Genomic DNA, 22,110 nt, shown 5'->3' with positions numbered 1-22,110 from the left:
GGGACTCTGGGTATGGTGGGAACAGTAGGACTCTTGTCTGTGATTTTGGAGCACGGATGTCTGTCCTTGTATATGTACCTTCCTGCTTGCCTTCTGCGTTTTGAGAACTGATGTCCTTGCATGGAAGTGGGGTTGATGGCTTATGACCTCTATTGGTATCAAGAAATATCCTTACGATCACCAGCTGGCAAACCAGTAGTTAAAGGATTGAAGAAAAATTGGAGTTCTCATTTGTGGCTGCTACCCCAGGCCTGCCTTGCACAGTCAAGTAAGTCTGCCCCTGAACAGCAGTACCGGTGAGTGGGGGCCTGCTCAGCCCATCTGCTGCTTGTCAAGGTGTGTGCTGCTTGGAGAGCGCACCTTGTTCTGGTTTGCACCAAGTCCCTGTGAGGAGGTGGAGACTAAGCTGAGCAGGAACGGAGAGGTCTGCCTTCTTCCCTGTCAGGCCAGGGCTGGCTTTGTCCGTCAGCTGTCAAGGAGTGTTTCTTCTGCCCCTTCGGACTCCTCTTCCACACGTTGCTCCAAGCTGCTGCTCCAGGGGAGCGGAGCTGCCGTCCCTCTGTGGACTTCAGTGTCCCACCTGTGAAAGTGAGTGGTTTCTGGTCAAACTTCAGGCAGCACCGTTCCTAGTTTTCCTTCCGTGTGAGACAGAGCTCAAAGGAAGGACTTTTCTGCCTTAAATGGGGTCACAGGTAAAGAGCCTGTGTCTCCCCTAGTCCTGTGGCGTCCTGGCAACGTGGCAAGAGCACGCACAGGTTCTTCTACTCACCCTCTAAACAGAAGAGCAGCTGCCTTTTTTTTTTTTTTTTTTTTTTAATTTATACAAGAGCCGGGGTACAGGCCAGACGCACGGGAGGGTGAGAGAATTCACCAGAGTCAGAGCGGGGAACAGAACAGGCAGACTGACGAAATACACTGCTGAGGGGAGCAGCGGGCGAGACAGGAGAGGTCTGCTGCACCATGTGGGTTGCTCCAAGGCCGGCGGGGATGGAACCGGCACTGCAGAGGCTGCGGACAGCTTCACAGCATTGCGCCACCAGGGAGGGCCACAGCTGCCTTCTTTACATGTGAATGTTCTCACACATTTTTAGATACATTTTTCAAAGAATTAAGAGCCTTCTTGATGGCCCCCCCGTGGCTGGACTGGGGGCAGTAGACAGCACAGTGACACGAGTGAAGCCCCAATCTTGCAGAGCTGGTGAAATCCCAGCCCCACCACCCAGGTAGGGCTGGGAAGCTCAGTTTCCACAGTCAGGTGGGTTGAGTGTCTGAAAGCTGTTTGCTGACTCAGGTGCAAGGAGAGCTCAGTGGGGGCCGTCACCGGAGCCCCCTCAGTTCCCCAGGCCTCTTTTTTTTTTTTTTTAAATAGAGGCATGTTTTATTTGTTTGTTTGTTTGTTTATACATGCACTGGGTACAGTCAGAAGCGCGGGAGGGCGAGAGAATTCACCAGAGCCAGAGTGAGTTCCCCAGGCCTCTTAACTACCGTTGCCTACTAGGAACCCGCCACCAAGTACCCCAGCAGAAAGCGTGTTTCTGTGGATCTAATGACAGTGGAGAGTGGAGCGAGTGGACAGAATGTACGGAGAGTCCATGTGTGGCCCGGGCTCTTCCTGGGACCTGCTCCTGTCTGCTCACAGGATCCCGCAGGTGCTCCACAAACAGCCCCCCTGCAATCTGCAGAGCTGCCCCTTCATGCTCTGGGCTCCTCAAGTGCCTTCTTGGGGTGGCCTCTGCTGCCAGCTTGCTTGCCATCTCCCGTGCATGCATGGCATGGACCCCTGGCTGAAACTCTGAAGGCAGCACTCCAGGGGCCCAGCACCAGTTGGCCCTTTGCTGTGAGAGCATTTATGGGGTGTCTAAAATCCTTTACTAGGGCCAACTGGATGATTGTTAGTTTATTAGATTTTTTTTTTTTTTGCCCCTCCTGCAGTGGGGCTGGTATGAGTAGGGAGGAATGGTGAGTCCCGTCTGGCTCCAGGACAGGTGGGGTGTGTCAGGAGGCCTTGAGGCTACATAGAGAAGGGGAAGAACTGTCAGAAAACCTGGCGATTTGTCTGTCTGCGGTCTCAGGTCTGGCTCCGCTTGCTCTCCTGCCGGCTGATAGCAATCAGTTGGCAGCTTTGTTAGGGACAATTAACCCTGTGTATCTGTGGGATGGGGTGGGGGGCAGTTGCTGATGTGATACGGTGGCAGGTATGGACTTGGACTCTGAGCCTGACTCATATGAAGATGGTCCTAATTCCTCTCTGAAAATAACAAGGCTTTAGGAAGTCCTATGGAGTCGTGGAAGCTATAGGGATCTGCCTTCATTAATCAGTCTCAGGTTGACTTTTCCTAGTGCCACATACCCATGGGGCCCTATTCCTCAAATCTTTCTTGTCTACCCACTATCTGACTGGGTGCACCCTGGAGGTGCTGGCTTAAGGCGAGCACCAGTGGAAGGTGAACCATTCCCCCAAAGCCAATGTTCCAAGGATCACAGCAGCACCCTGGGCTGCTCTCCCCCTGGGTTAGTCCCCTCCAAGCCTCTGTCCCAGCCATTCAGGCCGATGACCAGGACTGAGTGCTTTGCTTTCCTGGAGTGGAGCAGAATCTTCTAGGGCACAGGCTCTCATGGTTTGCCTTGCACTGGTACTTTGTTAAGTAGGGGAACGAAGCAATGACAGCTTTGAGTGAAGCTGGGCACTCCCAAATAATCACAAAGCTCAATTCTTGGAATCAGTGCTATGAACCTGTTTTCAAACAGCAGTAGGTTGGGGGCCTCCCAGAGCTGAGGGACTTCCTCCCTATGGCCCCTGAGGTCATTCATATATCTGGCCCATCCTCAGGAAGGAAGAGGCACAGCAGTTTTAGTCATGCCCGTGGGTCTCTGCCCCATGTCTCAGTGATGTTTCATGGACTTAGGTGCTGGGCCAGGATTGGGCAATAAGAGGCACAGAATGCAGGCCTCCCTGCTCCAGGCCCAGGAGAGGGATCTCAGGCATTCATGTGTTTGTTCCTTTACTCAGTCAGCAAACATCTACCTCAGGCTGGCAATATCAGGCCGAGTGCCATGACACAGGTGACATGTCTCTGACCTCTAGGAACCCCTGGGACTCAGATCCAAGAGAACAACTTTTCTGATATGTCTTACAAGGTGGCAGTGCAAGGGTCAAAGAAACCTACCCCAGCCTGGAAGTGGCCCAGGAGGTCTCCTGGGGCAAGTGGCACTGTCGTGATGCTGGCTACAAGCAGGAACTTTGGGCCCCAAATTTCCCCAGGTTTGGTCACTTGAGCTCATCAGCTCACCTTGGGATGAACTGATTCTAGTAACTGATGAGAACCAAATTCACCTGAGTGCCCATTGCTTAACTTACACGGGGCAGGAGCTTAGGGGTAGGGGTGCCCACAACAACCTATTCCCCAAGCCAACTGCCTGGGGACCTGAGTAATTGGGCAGTCACGTGGTGGTGAGGCTCAGGGCCACGGTGGGACAGCCTTCTCTCTCTGTCACGGTCCCCTCTCCCTTGGCAGCTGGGTGTGGAGAACTGATCCCTGCTTCTGTTGAGCTTCTGACTCAGGCCATGACAGGCAGAGCTGGCACTTTGGTGGGAATGCTGGAAGCAGCTTTAGGGGGCTGCTGGGAGGTGTGGGCTACCCCACAGTCCAGCTCCATGGAGGAGTAGGGATAGAGTTCCAGGATTTTTGAATCTTTGGAAACCTAGTGCTTACAGCCCAGAAGTGTTCATGTGCTTGAGGAAATTCATCTCTGTTTTCTTCTACCTCCTCACAGCTAATAGTGAAGAGGGAATTAAAAAGTCTTTGGATCCAGTGGGAACTAGTAAAAGGACAAAGTCACACACGCTCTGTGTGAAGCAGAGGCATGAGCCTAGTCCCTCAGGCTGGAGGTCAGGCCCAGCTCCTGCAAGCCTGTCAGGAGCACAGATGGCCACTCCCACCTGGAAAGTCCTGCCCCAAGAGTCCAGCTGTCATTAGTCCTCAAAACATCCTAAGTGAAACAGCCAAGGGACTTATCTGGGACACAGTAGGTTATAAGACCCCAGAGTCACCCACTCCATTCCTTTGTCCATGTTGTGTTTACTTTTTTAAGTGGTTAAAAATCTGGTTTTTCTGGTTATAAAAGTGGAACATATTCCCATTATAGAATATTTCAAAATAGCCTAAGAGAAGAAATCTGAATAAGCATTTAAAAGCCTTCTTCCCAGAGACACATCATTATATTTGGGGTACTTCCTTTGCATAAAAGTAAATGAAAACAGTTTTTAAAAATCTCAAACCCTTTTTTTCTTATGATTTATATATATGTATATATATATATTTAAAAAATTTACTTATTTATGCATATAAGAGCTGGGGTGTAGGCCCCAGGTGGGGGGGAGGGGGAGAGGATTCACCAGAGACAGAGAAGGGAGCAGCACAGGCAGATCTACTGAAATACACTGCCGAGGGGAGCAGTGGGCGAGGCAGGAAAGGTCTGCTGTGCCATGTGGGTATCTCCCTGGCTGGGGGTTGAACTCATGCTGCAGTGGCTACGGATAGCTTCATAGTGCTGAGACTTAACCCCTTGCACCACCAGGGAGGCCCATGTTTTATATTCTTAAAACTATAACATTCTCCAAAAACATTTTCAGGATTATGGTAGCCTTCATCAGTTGCGTGCCCATCTCTCTAACATGATTATTTCAGTTATTTCCACCTTTGCCCTGTTTGTCTGGCTCTCCGAGAAGGGTGGAGTTTTTCCCTCTGACCTGCCAGTCTGGCTCCCTTGGTTGCTCTCCAGGCCCAAGCTCAGGCACCCCCAGGCCAGTCTCAACCCCACAGTGCCCTCAGCGTGTCTCTCACTCCACTTCTCAAGTTGATTTGCACCTACCTGTTTTTACGTCTGACTCTCTTTCCAGACTGAATGTTCTCTTAAGGCCAAGTGTATTTCTCTGTACACTCAGCTCCCAGTTCAGGGCCTCATGCACAGCAGTCTCCCAGTAATGAGCTGTTGCAGGGAATGTGTGCTATATAACTCAGTTCATGGTTCCCAAGTCCTTACTACAGATTTGTGTCCATTAAGCTGATAATATCAAAGCTTATGAACATTTTAAAGATTCTCATTCCAACCTTATGAGGCCTTGTCATCCTTGAGTATTATCTTTTTTGATTTTCTGCCTTCGTTAGTTTGATAAGCAGGAAGATAAGTTTTTCCTAACCTCTAGGCATTACACAGCTAACTGGTTAAGTAACTTAGCATTACACTCAGGTATCCTTGAAAACATGACTGCTCTCAGCTCTTACTCCTCACAGCGGAGTGGGCCCTTGGCATCAGTGCTCTGGCCTCTGATGGCAGCTGGCGGGGGTAACCTGTTCCCAGTGCCTGAGGCCAGTGTGCAGGCTGGGCTTGCTGTTCAGAAGCTTGTGGATTCCAGATCCATGCTGGACAGAACTTCAAGTTGGCAAAGCAAGAATTTCCCTTACAGCACTTTTAACTAGGAATTTTCAGCAGAAAAGTGGGCAGATTTAAAGGCAATTTTCATGTTAAATATTTACTTCCCAAGAATAGAGGTAAAAAGGTGAGGGGCTGAAGGGGTAGGGAGCAGGCCAAAAGATTGTGCTATATCAGGGGGAGAGTAAAATTGAGGAACTGTTTACTGGTAGAGGAAGAACCCCTATAGACACCCACAGAGCAGTTACTGATAGGAAAACAGAAACCAGCCTGAAGCCCAGCATGGCCTCCTGTGTAGGACACCCCTGCGCGAAGCCTGGGGAGGGGTTGGCAACATTGGTTAAGTCAGCATGTGTGTTTATGAAAGTACCTTTTGGAGCAAAGAAGAGGTATGCTCTTCTTTTTATCCCCAGCTAAAAGGGTGTGTGTGTGTGTGTGCGTGCATGCATGCGTGCGTGCGTGTGTGCGTGCACGCGCGGTCACTTGTCTGTGTACATGTGTCCTTATACATATCTCTGTGTGGTTCTGCGGGAGGAACGAATGTCCCCATGAGAACAAGCAGGATTCACCTAGAGATGGGCAGGCCACTAATGGGAAGCCTGCCACCCCCTGCCTCCTAAGAGGGACTGGGGGTCAAAAACTCCTGTCCAGTCCTTCCAGCCTAACAGCAGTCATCTATGGGCCTGCCTAGGCCCAGCCCTGACGGGGTGTTGCCATGGCTGCGCTCCTTTCCCCACTACTGTGGAATCATTTTTCCTAGAGGGTTTACCAGTAGAGCACTTGGCTGCCTGATGTGAGCTTCTGGTGGCCTGAAATTCTTAGGCTCGAGTCTACAATCTGTCTGTCCTCAATAAGTGCTAAGTACCCCCACTCCTGAGACGATGTCTAATAATGCTCCATTAAAATATCAGCCCACTTTGCCCCGGAGGCTGATGGAAATGAGAGGTGTGCGCACCTAGGGACGCCTTGGAGGGGGCTGAGGCCCTTTCTATTTAAGCTTCTCCAAGGGGCCTGCAGGGGTACAGCAGGCAACCGAGATCCTGGTGACTTGACTGTGGGTCCTGTGACTAGAATTTTCTGGGCCTGCTTTTCTGAATTGCTCACATCTGTAAAACATGGGTCAAGATAGTGTTCAAGTTTCTGTGGGAATGAATTTGTCTGGAGTGTTGAAATTTTCTCTACTCAGAAGTGGATTCATGTCCATTATCTTTTTAACTGCCCAGATTGTAGCTCTGGGCAGAACAGGAATGAACAGTCTCGCTTCTCTCGATCTGAAGAAACCTGCGCCCCTCTGACTGCACCTCCTGCTGCCTATCTACAAAAAGCTGCTAGGAGGGGGTGTAGCTCCCATTTTAGGGGGAAGGGCAGTCAGAGCCAGGCAGAATCATGGTACCCTAAGAGCTTTCACCAGCAAGCTCTCCCCTTGCTCCTTACGGTGCAAAAGATACTCCGTTTGTAAATGAGTTGAGGTCCATAGGCTGCTGCTAAGAATTAGGTGACAAAACCATATTGTCTCAGGAGTGACAGCTGGAGACATAGGCCTTGACTTTGGAACACTAGTCAGGAGCCCCAGGGGGCAGAGGAACCACCTTATTCCAGGATCTGAGCAGGTCCCCTAGCCTATGAGGTCTTGTGCACTCATTCTCCCACACCCTCACCCACGGCCCTTTAAGATAAAAAAAAAACCTGGGACCTTGTGCAAGTCTCCAGGCCCCTCCCTAGCCCTCTTGAATCAGAGGGCCCAGACTAAGGATCCACACTTTAATGAGCTCTGCAGGTAGTGTTTTGTACAAGAACTTTTAAGAACCACTGTCTGAGTCTAGCCCTTGGCTTTGCAGAGGGTTGAGCACGCCCTCCCCAGCCCAGCACACATCCTCCCAAGCTGGTCCTGGAAACCTCAGTGACTTTGGCACTCTGAGAGTGAGTTGTCTTTTTCTGCCTTTGCTTTGTTTAGTGAGCAAAACACAAGGCCCAAAACACTTTGCTGTGTAACACTCTCTTCATTTTCTGTTCTCCCTTCTCAGTGGTCTCCCAAAGTGCAGAGCCACAGGTACCGGGAAAGCCAGTAGAGAACTTGCTGGGTGACTCTGTTCTTAGGGGGAAATAATGAAAGAATTGAAGGTTGGATTCAGGTGAGAAGATTGGAGTTCTGGTCACCTGGGCCATCTTGGCAAGTACTAACTAATCTTTGAACACCTCCTCATCTGTAAAATGAGGATAACCCCATCTTTACTGTTTAGCTTCTCAAGCATTAGGATCAAATGAAAGTGTCTAGGGAATGCCCTCTGCACACTATAAAGCATGGCCTGTCGACAAGGACTCATGTCTGCGAGGTAAGTACTGTGCTGTAAATTAGACTTTCTGTAAAACAGGAAACCAGGTATGTGAAGTTTTCCTGAAAGGAGTGAATTGGGTGGAATGAGACAGCACAAACTTTGTTATAAGATCTCAATCTGAGTCTCAGTCTGAGTCACTCTAGCACTCTGCAGCTGGTGTTTGTATGTAAGTAACCTCTGAGCCTTAGTTTCCTTATCTGTAAAATGTGGCGAGTCAGGGATTAAGGTGAATGGTAAATGTCATGAGATAACCTGAACTCAAAAAGGTTGAAAATAGGGTAGAAAAAGATACAACTAGGCAATTTTCAAACAAAAGAAAGCTGGAGCAGCAATTTTCATATTAGACAAAATAGAATGTAACTGAAGTATATCATAATGATAGATGTGATAAGATTAGAAAAGGGGAAGTAATTAAGAGGATATAATAATCATGGACTTACATGTACTATACACTTGAAATATAAGCAATAACAGAACTGCATGGAGTAGATAAATCAACCATTGAATTTAGAAATTTTAGTATATTCTCTGAAAATGATCAATTGTGTAAGCAAGGATAAAGACTATTAGAAGGACATGATTAATAACTTGATCATAGGTAGAACAGTTTCAGAAATTAATCATGTACTAAGACACAAAGGGATTATCAATATATTCCAATGAATTGCATCTCACAGGCTGTTTAGACCACAAAGAAATAAAATTAGAAAACAATAATATATAGCTTTAGAAATCTCACAGTTCTGGATATTTTAAAACATTGCTATTTTTTAAAATAATTGTTTAAGAGGAAGTGGAAAAAAAGGAAATGATAAAAATCTGGAATAAAAACAATGTGAAAAGTTATAAGGGAATTTATAGCTTAGAAGTTATAAAACATTAAAAATTGAAAATAAGATACAAATCTAAGACTTGTAGGGTTCAACTGTAAGCAGATATAAAGATGTAAACCTACTTTACTTCAATAAACATAATTTGGAAAAGAACAGCAGTTAGATCAAGAAATAAGGAAGGAAATAATAAGGATGAACAAACAAACTTTAAAGGAAGGGGGAAGGAATATAATTTGTTAATAATTAACAAAAAAGGATAGATAGCTGAAAAGATTAATAAAATAAGCAATACACTTGTCAAGTGTGACCAAGAAAAAAAAATAGAAAAGGAAATGCGGAATAAAAAAGGAAGAAATAACTATAGATGTTAAATATTAAAATAATTGCAATTACATATGAATACACTTGAAAACCTAGATGAAATGGATTTGTAGAAACATATAAATGCCAGAATTGCCACAATAAGAAATAAGTAGACCTTGAACTCACCACTAGCCACCCCCAAAAGCCTCAGCTAAGATTGTTTTATAGGTGAGATATATTGCATAGATTAATAATTCCTATATTTATAAGTCGTTTCAGAAAAGCTGTCCCATTCCAATTCTACTTTATTATAAAAATTTTATACCAAAACTATATATGAACTGTATAAAAACAAAATTTGTAAGTGTCACTTTGAATCCTGAGTTCATAAAACCTAAATACCAGGCTAAATGTATCAAGGGAGGGGTTACCCCAGGAACTTGAGATGGTTTTGCTTTAGAAAGAACCGTCATTTAAGTTGGCCACATTAATAGATGAAAGGGGAAAATACAGCATGAGTGTCTCAACAGATTTGAGAAAGCATTGAATAGAGTTCAATACCTATACACAGGGAAGGTCATTGAAATATGAGGAATTGAGAATAACTTCTTCATGGGCTTGTGTGATTTGTGGCGCCGCCCAAAGTGTGTATTTCATAACGAAAACACATAGGCACTGAGACCATGTGTGCCCTGCATTTGGGATAGGCATGCCTTGCTTTCCATTGTAGTTTACATGCCTGTCCTGTGAATCCTAGAGCGTCAAGACTGGGTAAGTGAATCCCAAAAAGATAGTACAGTAACACAATAATTCTTTTTCTTTTCTTGCATCTGATTAATAATTTTTAGTTTTTTATTCTGAAATTTTGTGTATGTGACTTTTCTTGGAAGTAATTCTTTCAGATTAAAGCAAACCCTTCCCCACTCCCTCCAAAAAAGAAAATAACTTCTTCAGTCTGATAGAGGCTTTTCTGCGAAACTCTACAGCAAAAATCATGCTCAGTGGAAAAACTTTCCTTTGAGTTCATGAACAAGAGCGAGATTCTCACCACTAATGCCTAATATAGTGCTGGAGGCCCTTGTCGGTGAGGTCAAACAAGTGTTAAGGGGATGCAGATGGGGAGTAAGGACAAAAATTATTTGGCGGTTATAAATGTATGCAAATAACTATGAGAATTAACCATTGGAACTAGTAACAGATTGTAGCAAAGTTGTCTAGAAAGTGAAATACTGTTGTTTTTTTTTTTAAAGATTTATTTATTTATGCATACAAGAGCTGGGGTACAGGCCAGAGGTGTGGGGGGTGAGAGGATTCACCAGATACAGAGCAAGGAACAGAACGGGCAGATCTGCTGAAATACACTGCTGAGGGGAGCAGCCGGAGAGTCAGGAGAGGTCTGCTGCGCCATGTGGGTAGCTCCCTGGCCAGCTGGGGATTGAACTCATGCTGCAGAGCCTGCGGATTGCTTCATAGTGCTGTGCTTAACCCCTTGCGCCATGAGGAGGCCCTGAAATACTATTTTTAACAACTGCAGATCCCACAAAGCACAGAAAGTGTGAAAGTCTCTTGCAGAATAAAGTTTATGATTTTTTTTTTTTAGATTTATTTATGTATATAAGAACTCAGATATAGGCCAGAGGTGGGGGTGGTGAGAGAATTAATTCATCAGAGACAGAGTGGGGAGCAGAACAGGCAGATCTACTGAAACACACTGCTAAGGGGAGCATCGGGCGAGAAAGGAGAGGTCTGCTGCACCATGTGGGTTAGCTCCCTGGCCCGGGATTGACTCAGGCCAAAGTGGTGACAGCACTGAGACTTAACTCTTAGGCCACCAAGGAGGCCCAAGTTTATGATTCTAAATGTGAATACAATAGAAGGTGAAAGACTGGAGTATTCCGGTTCTGGATGCAAAACCTGATATTGTAATGATGTCAGTTCTCCCTCAGACAAATATATGCATTAAAAAATAAAATCCCAGGACCTCCCTAGTGGTGCAGGGGTTAAGTCTCAGTGCTATCAAGCTACTGCCAGCCACTGTGGCATGAGTTTGATCCCTGGCCAGGGAGGTGACTTACATGGCACAGCAGACCTCTCCTGTCTCGCCCGCTGCTCCCCTCAGCAGTGTATTTCAGTAGATCTGCTTGTTCTCACTCTGTCTCTGGTTAATCATCTCACCTCCCACACCTCTGACGTGCACCCCAGTTCTGTATGCGTAAATAAAATCTTAAAAATAAATAAAATCCCAGAGGATTTTTTTTGAAGAATGGCAAATCATTATAAAATTCACAAGGAAGTATAAATACCTACTATTATTTAAATCACTTTGAAATAGATAAACAAAGAGGGGGTGTCACCTTGCCCCAGGTCTTAGTGTTCCTGGGTGCTGGCCCAGGAACAGATACACCAATGAAGTCAGCACCACAGTGTCCGTGAGAAGCTGGTTAATGAGGCGAGTAGCTTTACAAGTCAGGAGGAAAGATGGATTCTGTGCACAGGCACATGATGTTGAAAATTGCGTGACGTTGAAAATTGCTTTAGAATGTAGAGAGAGGTAAAAATGTATCCCTCTCACTGCCTACAAAAAAAATTTTTGAGAGGTTGAAGAGCCAAATGCAAACGTTGAACTATAAAGCCAATAGATAAATGTAGAATAACTGAGAATTTGGGATAGGAAAGATTAAAAAAAAATGAGTTTTTGAATTTTATTTTTTTACAACATTGTCAGTTTTTGGACAGCATTTGATTTCTCCTCTCAGCTGCAGTCCCATAGTTCTCTCACCCCCATAGCATCCATGATCCACCTCCACAGTCCCTTGTGCTCTCCCCTCCCCCGCTGTATGCCTGTGGTCAGCTTGCAAGTTTTGCCTCCAGGCTAATTCTAATGGAGGAACAGACAAATGTGTCCGTCCAACAGGGGATACATTGGGCACAAGTGGGCCCCACAGTATCAGTCTCTGATTTCATTCATTCCCTGTTCCGAACCCCTTCAGAGGCAGTCACAGACAGGTGGCCCTCACTGGGCAGTGCGGACAGGGGCTGAGATTCAGGCCAAGGCAGGATCTTAGGGTACCTAAAGCAGGGTGGCGTGGGTTGATGGTCCTTTATTTTCTTGGTCCAAATTGCTGCCCTCTCAGGGTATTCACTCACTGTGTGGAGAAATATCTTAGGAAGGAACCTTAGATACAGGCATAGGCAGCCACAGGAGCCATGAAGATCTCATAAGTGCGAACCTTGGGCATCCCAGCATCCTCTCTGTCAGGTGAATGAGGGTGCCTGGTCACTGATATCACGCATCTAACCCGGAGTAAACTCCTGAGTCATGCCAGGAGCTTGTTAAAAATCAATTGGTGGCCCAGCCTGGGTCCTGTTTCAGTAGGCGTGAGGCAGCTTGGGAATCTTCGTCTGACCAGTTCCCCCATATGGCCAGGGTTGGGCCTTACTAGGGGCCAGAGGCTCAGAACTCAGCTCCCAGGGGCAGGAACCCCCAGAGCAGGAGGGTGTGCGGGGAGATCGGGAGCAGTATGCACTGAGATGTGCCAGGGGTGGGATGGAAAGAGGAGAGTGAGTTGTCCAGGCTGCAGGTTTGGGCAGAAGAGGAACAGAGGTGCTGGGGGAGCCAAGCTGCATCCAGATCCTCTCCTCTGTGGGTGTCCCCTCCCCTGCCTTGGTGCTGGTCCTGCCTGTCTCCTTCAGCAGCCTGGAGCTCCTTGAGGGCAAGAGCCTCGCATTAATTCATGCTTTCATTCCACACATGCTTATTAAGACATTAACATGCCAGGCACAGGCGTGAAGAGGGCTGGAGCCTGAGTCAGCCCACCAGCGCTTCCAGTCGAGTCCGGAGCAAGCAGGAAGGGCAAGTGGCGCTACAAGGTGTACTGAATTCTGTAATGGAGAACCAGCAGACACCTCACAGGGACACAGATCCCTGCCTTGAGAGATCTAGAAAGACTGCTGGGAAGAAGTGATGTCTAAGATGGTGATGACTGAAGCAGTCAAAGGGGAGTCTGGGAAATAGGTTTAAACCCAAGGAATGGTATGTGCAGGCCTTTGTTGGGGACAGAAAAGGTCAAGGTGGCTGACCTAAAATTTGAACTGGGGGGAGAGTCTGAGGGCTGAGGCCTGGGCCCCTTTCAGGACCCTTGTGGGCGAGTTTTTACCGTGTTGCTGGGCAGTGTAGTGGGAGCAGGGGAGGACCTCGCCCTCCACCGGCCTGGAAGCCTGCTTGGGACCTGAGCCAAGGGAATGTGTGGTGACAGGCTGCCCCCCAGCTGAGCTGCTTGGGCTGAGTCTAGCTCCTGCCCCTTTTTCCCAGGATTTCATCCCCATCACTTGCCGCTGTTCCTGGGGACTGGACCAGCTCCCTCTCGGAACCAGGCAGTATCTTCCCTTCCTCTTAAGTTCAGGCCACTGCCTGGAGCTGGAAGAAGGCCATGATACCTGGTGCTCAGACGCGCTGAGCCCCGCTGAGCCCCGCTGACCTCTCAAGGCTCTTAAAATTTGTGCTTCTAAGAAAATTAAATTGCTCTGTCCCCTCCTTTGGGAATGGTGAGTGGTCTTGGTCAGGGTCAGCGCTGGGCCCTCAGGGCCTCCCTGCAGCCGGCCTATGGCCTGGCCCTAGGCAGGTGTGCACAAATGTGTGAGACGTGGCCTCACCTACCCCATCCCTGGGCAGTGAGCCTTCTGACCGCGGATGGAAAGGACAGGCCCTTTCTCCACCTTGGAAGGGCCAAGGCCCACTGCGAGTGGGATCTCAGGCTGACCTCATGCTCAGGGGCCTTGGGCACAGAGACAGTGGTGGCCAGCATTTCCATTTTACTGTTTCGTGCCAGGTGCCAGCACCCTGTTACCCTTCTGTTTGTTCCAGGAAACCTTTTAGTGGTGGGAGTTGAGGAGGTGAGGTGGGGGTTGCTGGAATGAGAAGCTCCACAGTCATATTTGGAGTCTGAGACCTTTGCGGGGAGGGGGTTAACACCCCCAAAATCAAGCATGTGATGTAAAGGTTAGCCAATAGTGTTGTCACCTTACCTCCTGAACTCCTGCCACATCCCTGATAAGGGGAAGACTCAGCCAACAGGCCCAGTGCTGAGGGCTGAGATGAAATTCTGCTGTGTGACTATAGGACGTGGCTGCTGGGGAAGGACTAAGGCTTGGGTGAGCAGGGGCGGCCCCTCGGCACCTCCACCATACAGTCACCAGTGACCGTGACATGATGCCCTTTGAGGCCTTTCAGTGGCGAACGTTACCTTTGGATTCTTTACAGAGGCAGAGGACAAATAAAGAGGCCATGGAATAAAATGAGAGGGATAGGATTTCAAGAGTGAACCCAGGTGTTACCCCCCCCAAGTTAGGGGCTTCTGTGCCTCTAATGCTTGGTATACAAATGAGCCCCAGTCCCGCCCCCTTGCGGAAGCGGGGGTGGGGGTGGGGGTGGGGGGTTGGGGGTGGGGTGGGGGTGGGGAGTAGAAACAAGGGATGAAGCAGCACTGGAGTCCTAAGCTCTGCCCATGGGCCCAGACCCACCCACATGAAGCCCTGAGCTTGGTGCCATCTGGTTACTTGCCACCTACCCCACTGGAGGGTGCACCCACTGAAGGCAGGGCTGTGAATCACCAGGTCCCAGTGCCCAGTGGGTGTTCCGAGCAGACGGGGAGGAAGAGCAGGGGTTCTTGGGGTTGGAGTGGCTCCCGTGCCACCTGCCTGATTCCCAGGGGTAGGCATGGCTTGAGTCTAATTTCCCCTCTGGGTTTCTGTTCCTTAGATCCACTTTCCGGATGTGGAGCGGGTCGAGTGGGCCAACAAGGTAAGGCCAGGGCGGGGCTGACCTTACCCCAGGCTTCCCCCCTCCACCCACTGCCCCACAGCCCTCTGCGGAGTCCTGCCAGTCTGGATGGGGACCTGCTGTGCACAGAAAGAGGTGGTGCCGGCAATAGCCTTGTCCCGGAGGGCCAGAAGTAGCCCTCTGACACTGGGGTGCTGGTCTTCTGCCTGCCTCTCACCCTTCCCACACTCAGGTTTTTCTCATCACCAGACAATGACTCTCTGCTTAAAATTCTTGCAATTGTGAAATGAATGATTAGCTGAAGTAAAAAAATAGAAAAGGTAGAGAATCATAGAGAACATGGCAGCCTCTCAGGGCTGGGCAGCCCAAGATCATTGCTTCCTTTGGGAAAGAAGGCTGTGGTCCCGACAACAGAGGCTGGATTTTGCCTGGTTCCCTGTCCAGATCAGCCTGCTGTGCAGCCTTGGAGAGGTTGCCCAATGTCTCAGAGCTGGTTCCTCATGTGCAATGGGAATAATTGTGGTTGTGAGGATTAGTGAGGTAATTAGCGCAGTACCCGGCCTGGTACACATGAGCTCCGCAGTACATCACTGTGAGTGCTGCTGGGTCATGTGGGAGAGGCCCCTGGACTCTGCTTAACCCCTAGCAGGAATAGGCTTGGTATGAAAGAACTTCCTGACGGCCTTGATCTCACCCAAAAATATCACTGTCACGTGGAGCAAAGCTTCCCAACCTCTAAGTAAAACTTGGAGGAGTAGATTGCCTTTGAGAGGAGTAGCTGGATTCTGTGGATGAACGCAGGGCCCAGGGCATCTGGATAAACCTCATCCTATTCCCACAAAGTTGGCTTCTTCCCACGTGTCTGTGAGCAAGTTCACAGCTCCCTGCACACGTGCCATCCTTTTTGCACCAGTTAACAGGCAGAAGCCCACACAAGGCATTAGAGAGAGGCCCCCTCCCTCAGCATGAATGGGGAATAGCTTGTGTAGATGAAACACACCCGAGCGACACCCCTCAGCCAAGCTTCCAGGCCCAGAGAGGGAAGTGGGAGAAGCCCTTGTCCATATCAGCTGGCTGGGCCAGCCGCCTTCCCGCTCCGATCACCGGCTGCAGCTCGCTGCCACGCTCCTTCCCAGGTCCCGTGCTTGCTTCCCGGACCAGGGCCGTGAGTCACTCTACAGAAATCGGCCAAAAGCAGCCTTTTCTGAGTGCTAGGAAAAAATTAAATGTACAGGAAATAAGCTTCTCTTTTGAGGATTTTTTTTTCCTTCAACCTCTGGCACAGCCGCTTCTAGTTTGCACCCAAGTATAGATTTAGATAACTTATGTTTTAGCACAGAGCCAAAAGGCTGTGCAAGCATGAAAATCCCAGTGTTTGATAGACGGCTGGAGAGGCGCGGGGTGGGCGGGCAGGCGGGTGCTGCCAATAAGACGCTACCCTGGTGCCAGGCTGCAGACTCAGCACACTGTCCTGGGCAGCCCTGGGGCTGGGGCAGGGGCCGCAGACCTGGCTACCAAGGGCCGCTTCCTGTCCTCACAGATCATCTCCCAGACCTGGCCCTACCTAAGCATGATTATGGAAAACAAGTTCCGGGAGAAACTTGAGCCCAAGATCCGGGAGAAGAGTGTCCACCTGAGGACCTTCACCTTCACCAAACTCTACTTTGGGCAGAAGGTCAGTGCCAGCCAGTGAGGGAGCTGGACCTGCCACGCACTGTTCTGTCTCCTCCCTTGGCACCTCAGCCGCCTGGCTAAAGCTACCCACTGGACCTCATGGCGGGGCGGGCTGGCCCCCCCCCGCACTTCTCAGCCTTTTAGCCTTTGTGGGGGCCCCTCACCCCCTAGTCCAGCACCACTGTTCACTGTCCTAGAACATCCAGGTTCTAAGGACGCCTGACTCTCATAGAACAACTTCCCTTAAGCAAGTTTTGAAACATGGTGTGATCGAAGCCAGGCAGATGCAGAGGTGCGCACGTCCTGCTGGCTAGCCGGCATGGGCTAGGAGATCTTTCCTTCGAGGACTGAGACAGTTGGGGCCTGGAAGAAGTGTTTAATTCCCTTCTGATGGGTTGATTCTGGCAGACAGTATGAAGATGAATAGGTGACCCAGGAGAAAAGATTTTGTGTTTAACATACCTAATGTCAGGCTGTCCTGAGCTGTCCCGTTTTACCCACTGTGTCCCCTGCTCCTGTCCTGAAGGACCACTGATGGAATCTTATTTTGATTATCTGAAAATGCACCCCCACCCTCTGTGATGTCCATCACCTGGTAAATAGAGGCATTGGCATCTGGTCCGCTCTGGAACAGCAGGTGTCAGGGTCCAGTCTGCTGAGAGTCGTCTGCCAGCCCTAGGCCTGTGCCCAGCCATGTCCTGCTAGCCCCCTGAGTGGGCCCTGCATTAGGCCCTAGAGATTCTGATTTATACCACACAGGCTCTGCCAGGAAAAGCTTATCCCAGTCTCTCTAGATCCATTTGTTCATCCCTTGTCTCATTCACGCATGACTGAGCACGGCCATGAGTAAGGCCTTGTAGACAGATGGGTGTGTCCATAACCCTGCCTCTGGAAGATTGCCATCCCGTTGTGAAGACGGATACATACAGCCATGGATGACTATATGGCCGTGTACTCAGATGATGTAGATACATGAGTTCCGGAGTGTAGGGGTGTGGGGCCTATGGCAGTCAGGGAAGACTTCCTGAAGGGGCTGATGTTTCCATTGGCTTTAAGAGACAGTAAGCCTGCAGAGCCTGGCTCAGCCAAGCTGCTTCTGTGGTGGTGATGCCTTTGGGATGTGGTGGGCTGGAAAGCCATCCCCTGCTGGCAGCAGAAGCAGGGCTGGAGGTGGCAGATCCTAAGGATGATTTTGAACATGTCAGGAGAACCTGGTACAGTAGCTACAGGCTGACATCCCGCTTCTCTTCCAGTGCCCCAGGGTCAATGGCGTCAAGGCGCACACTGACAAGCGCAACCCGAGGCAGGTGGTCCTGGACTTGCAGATATGGTGAGCCCTGCCTGTGGAGTGAGTGGGGAACAGGGAGACATGTGGGGCCAACAGCCATGTTGAAGATGGAGTAGCGTATATGATGCTTTAACTTGGGGTGTGAAAGCCCTTACGGCACACCTCCTCCCCCCAGGCTGGGGCACGGAAGCAGGGATGGGGAAGAGTACACGGAGGATGAATGGAGAAATGACAGGTCCAGGGGACCTGCTGCATTCTGATCCCTCAGCCAAACCTGGCTTCTACCATCAGACCAGACAACAGGCAGGCTCTGGGTGTGAGGACCTGGTAGGTCACCTGGAAGGTCAGACCAGCTGCCACAGCGAGCATGTAGCAAGTTGGAGCAAGTGTGACAAGATGTAGGGACTTGTGAGGCCCAGGGAACTCTCGTGAACACTAGCTGTCAGAAGTAGGAGAACTGAACTCTCTGGCTCCTCAGAAAAACTAGAGGATGCAGACACACAAGTGACCACTTCAGTGGGTTGGGCAAGAGCACCTCTTTCAAATGAGGTTTGTAATGGATCTGAGTTGGAAAGAAGGGAGATTCAACCCAGGAAGTCTTCCTGGAGGTGGTGAGATTTGAATTATGTTAAGGGACAAAGGATCAACTTGTGAGGCTCCAGAATGTGGCCGTTCCTTTCCTGTGTCTCATATTTCCTGTCCTTAGCCCAGAGGCTGGCATTAAGAGCACACTGACAAGACAGGCATCGGCTCTGGAAACACCTGTCCCTACTTGGGGTCTGATCCTCTAGTGTGTTGGGATGGTGATGGCCTATCAGGTGCTCCTGGCCCCAAGATTCTGCCACAAGATCTTATATGAATCATTGAGGCATGCTGAGATCATCTGCCCACCTACCCAGCTTCCCAGTCAGCTCAGGCAGCCCTTGGGTCCCCAAGGGTCCCCTTCTTTTTCCCCCGCCTTCAGGGGGCACTCAGCATTCCTGTGACATATGAAATCTGCCTATATCCTGCAGATATTTGGTAGCCATCCTCCCCGGCTCCTTCCCAGTAGTCTAATGCTTCAGCCCTTTGACAGGGTCTTCTGATCTGTACCCCTGCGTGCACCCATTCTAGGCTCACTGTGCCCACTTGGCCAGAGCTGCCAGCCTGCACCTGTCCTTGCAGCCTAAGCCCTTGCTACTGTGGCCCACCTCCACACCCCCAGCATATAACCCAGCCTCCACAGGCTGCTCTGTGTCATCAGGGAGAGGCCTGCGTAGAGGGGGGGCCAGGGCACAGTGGTGCAGAGAAATGGGCAGCGTGTTTGCTGAGAGCCCCTCCTTCACCCACCCATCCAGGTGGGTGTCATGGGCTGAGGTGGTGCCTGAGTCACTGCCCTCGTGGTCAGTGGGGATGTGCCTGGATTTGGGCACCTGGGGGGCTGTCTCCTGGGGTGCGGGCCTGGGTCAGTGTTTGCACAGAGCCGGAGGGAGGTCATAATCAGATGGCACGGGGTTCAGCCTTGGCGGCCGGCCACCTGGAATTGGGTTGAGCGATGCCGGGTGGGTTCTTCCACTTCTCTGAGCAGTGGACCTGCCCCCACCTCTTGTCCCACCCCACTTCCAGTTACATTGGGGACTGTGAGATCAGCGTGGAGCTGCAGAAGATACAGGCTGGTGTGAACGGGATCCAGGTGGGTGGGGCCCCATAGGAGTCACCCCCAGGGTAAGGGTCGGGGAAGCAGGCCCGAGCTGGAGCAGGCTGCAGAGGGGCTGTGGCAGCAAAGATGGAGGCTGCTAATGATGAGAGGCTGCAGGGCTGAGCTGGCAGGGCCAGGAAGAGGGGGCTGGGCTTCACGGACCTGCTGCTCAGACCCTTGGCTCTCTCCACACTTACCTGTGTTTGTAAAGATTCTGGACAGGCTTTTGCTGCCCCAGAAGTGAGGGGCTTATTTAAGAAGTGGGGCAGAGATGGGCCTCCCCGGTGGCGCAGCGGTTGAGCGCTGGGTTGCGAAGCTGCCCGCGGCCTCTGCAGCGCCGGTTCGATCCCCGGCTGCTCCCCGGCCACTGGAGGAGGGTCCCACATGGCGCGCAGACCTCTCCTGCCGCCCGCTGCTCCCCTCAGCAGTGTACTTCGGTCCTTCTGCCTGCTCTGCTCCCCGCTCTGGCTCTGGTGAATTCTCTCACCCTCCCGCGCTTCTGACTGTGCCCAGTGCTTGTATAAATAAATAAATAAATCTTTAAAAATAAATAAATCTTAAAAAAAAAAAAAAAAGTGGGGCAGAGCCAGGAATTAGACCCTGAGGTGGCTGGAGGTGAGCTGATCTGGAGCTGGAAACCACAGCTGGGTCCTTGCTGGCTGGGCTAGCCTAGAGCTGTGGGCCCCAGGCGAGTGTAGCCGAGGGGGCGCTGGTGACGGCCCCTGGTAACCGGTCAAGCATACAGTGGTGTCCGGGCTTTGACCCCCAGGTGTGGTCTCTGCTGTGACAGCAGGTGCCTCTCATATTTGGGGGTGGCATGGGCATGAATGAGAGACCCCAGTGGCCTCAGCTGAGCACAGCAGGAGCGGGAAAAAGGGAGGCCGAGGACCCTCACAGGCCCTCTGTGCCCATCCAGTTACACGGCACCCTGAGGGTCATCCTGGAGCCGCTCCTGGTGGACAAGCCCTTTGTGGGAGCCGTGACTGTGTTCTTCCTGCAAAAGCCGGTGAGTCTCAGAGCCGCGTAAGCCCTTGGTGTGGGCCCCAGGCGCTGGCTTTGCGCCCAAGAATGGACACTGCGTAAGCCCCCTTCTACCCGGGCCCTCCGCACTCCTCGTCTCATCGCTCCTCAAGGCAGCGTCGGCCCTTGGCCTCACCCTCCCCAAGACTAGAAAACCGCTCAGAAAGCGACTTAGTGACTTGCCAAGGTCGCTCAGGCATCTGACATGGGGTCCGTAGCAGGCCTCCCCCAGGCGGGGCTGGTCCAGGACCACGTGGACTGCCGGGAAGCAGCAGGTCTGACAGCCCCGGCCCATCCTGAGTAGCGCATGGAGGGCCCTAACCTGCTTGGCTCCCCCACAGAGGGCATCCCCCGAGCAGGCTGGGTTCTCCACGTGGGTGGGTGTGAGGCACTGGCAGAGGGTTCTCAGCCCCTGGTTTCTGATTCCTTCCAACCTGCCCCGCAGCATCTGCAGATCAACTGGACAGGCCTGACCAACCTGCTGGATGCGCCAGGAATCAAGTAAGTGCCAGTGAGCGCCACCAGGCAGATCAGAGCGTGGGGCCTCCAGGGCAGTGCCCTCCCCGATTCCCCATTTGAGGAATGGGGGTCAACATGGAACCCCCCACCCCTGTGGTGGGGGAGAGAAGTGTTGGTATTTTTGGAGCAGGGGTGGCCACTGAAGTGTGTCTGGCCTCTGCGGGTGGGCACAGCACCGGGAACACGGGTGCACATGCGTGTGCGTGCACACACGTTGAGGGGCAGCAGGGAGAGTGGCTCTGGTTAGAGATGTCCGACAGGTGGCCTGGGGGCTAATGCGAGGAAAGCAAGGCTCTGGGGCCTGGCCGGCCGAGCAACTGTGTGACATGAGACAGGTGACGGTGCCCCTCTGGGCTTCCCGGTCCACAGGAGCCGAGTTCCTCTGTCTTGGGATGGTGATGGTGGTGGTGGCGCAGGGGGCTCGGACATACACCCCTTTCCTCATTACACCCTCAACCCGAATGCCCATGCTCAGTGAGAAGCCCTGGGGCCTAGCCCCAGCATGGCTGCAAACACTGGCGGTCGAGGGGGGCTGTCCTAGCAGAGGCCAGAGAGGAGGAGCTGGTCTGCAATACCCTACCTTCTGGAGCTGGAGGGCTGCTCTGAGGCATGGCCCCCCAGAGGAGCAGAGAACTCCAGCCCCATGAAGAGGCACCTCCTGGGAGGAGAAACAGCTGGACCTAAGGGGTGCACGCCAGCTAGTTGCCAGGCTCAACAGCTGCCCCCCCCACACCCCCGCCCAGGGAGGGCCACGCATTGACTCGCTGGGGCTGTCCTGCTGACCTCTGGCCGCAAGCAGTCTGGTCACGTATTCTTTCATTCAGAAAGTATTTTCTGAGCACCTACTGTGTGCCAGTGCTGTGCCACGTCTTGTCTGTCTCCTAGTGCTGGGGAGATGGAGTGGGCAGCATGTGAATTTTGGGTGCTTTCGGGGAGAAGCACTGCAGTAGCTCAGAGACCCAGCATCTGCTGCAGAGCGGGCACCGTCCTCAGCCCTTGGCACCTGGACTCATCCTTCCCACAGCCCGCGGAGGGTAACTTTGAGTCCCCATTTTAGAACTGAGGAAACTGGGAGGCAGGGTTAGTGATTCACCTGGGGTCACACAGCTCGTGGGGCGCAAGCCAAGATTCTAACACAGGCGCCTGCTCAGAGCTCTTAGCTCCCTGCTGGGCGGCCTCAGAGAAGAACACAGCAGCGCCAGGGGCTGGGAGGTCAGGGGCTATTAAATATACACCCCCTCTCTCAT

At 51.1% G+C, this 22,110-nt stretch overlaps 1 protein-coding gene across 1 annotated transcript in view; it reads left to right on the top strand.

Moving 5' to 3' along the window:
• The window catches only part of ESYT3 (extended synaptotagmin 3), a 43,106-nt gene that overhangs the window by 3,109 nt on the left and 17,887 nt on the right, over positions 1-22,110 (top strand). Inside the window, exons 2-7 of the mRNA XM_037525895.2 lie at positions 14,664-14,705; positions 16,225-16,359; positions 17,612-17,688; positions 19,252-19,318; positions 20,241-20,330; positions 20,790-20,845. Coding sequence (XP_037381792.1) covers positions 14,664-14,705; positions 16,225-16,359; positions 17,612-17,688; positions 19,252-19,318; positions 20,241-20,330; positions 20,790-20,845 — 467 coding nt within the window. The remainder of the gene's footprint in view (positions 1-14,663; positions 14,706-16,224; positions 16,360-17,611; positions 17,689-19,251; positions 19,319-20,240; positions 20,331-20,789; positions 20,846-22,110) is intronic.

The sequence above is a fragment of the Talpa occidentalis genome, unplaced genomic scaffold (assembly GCF_014898055.3).
Source record: "Talpa occidentalis isolate TD23 unplaced genomic scaffold, MPIMG_talOcc4v2.1 talOcc4.4, whole genome shotgun sequence".
Taxonomy (NCBI): domain Eukaryota; kingdom Metazoa; phylum Chordata; class Mammalia; order Eulipotyphla; family Talpidae; genus Talpa; species Talpa occidentalis.
This window is presented reverse-complemented; position numbering and strand designations above follow the sequence as displayed.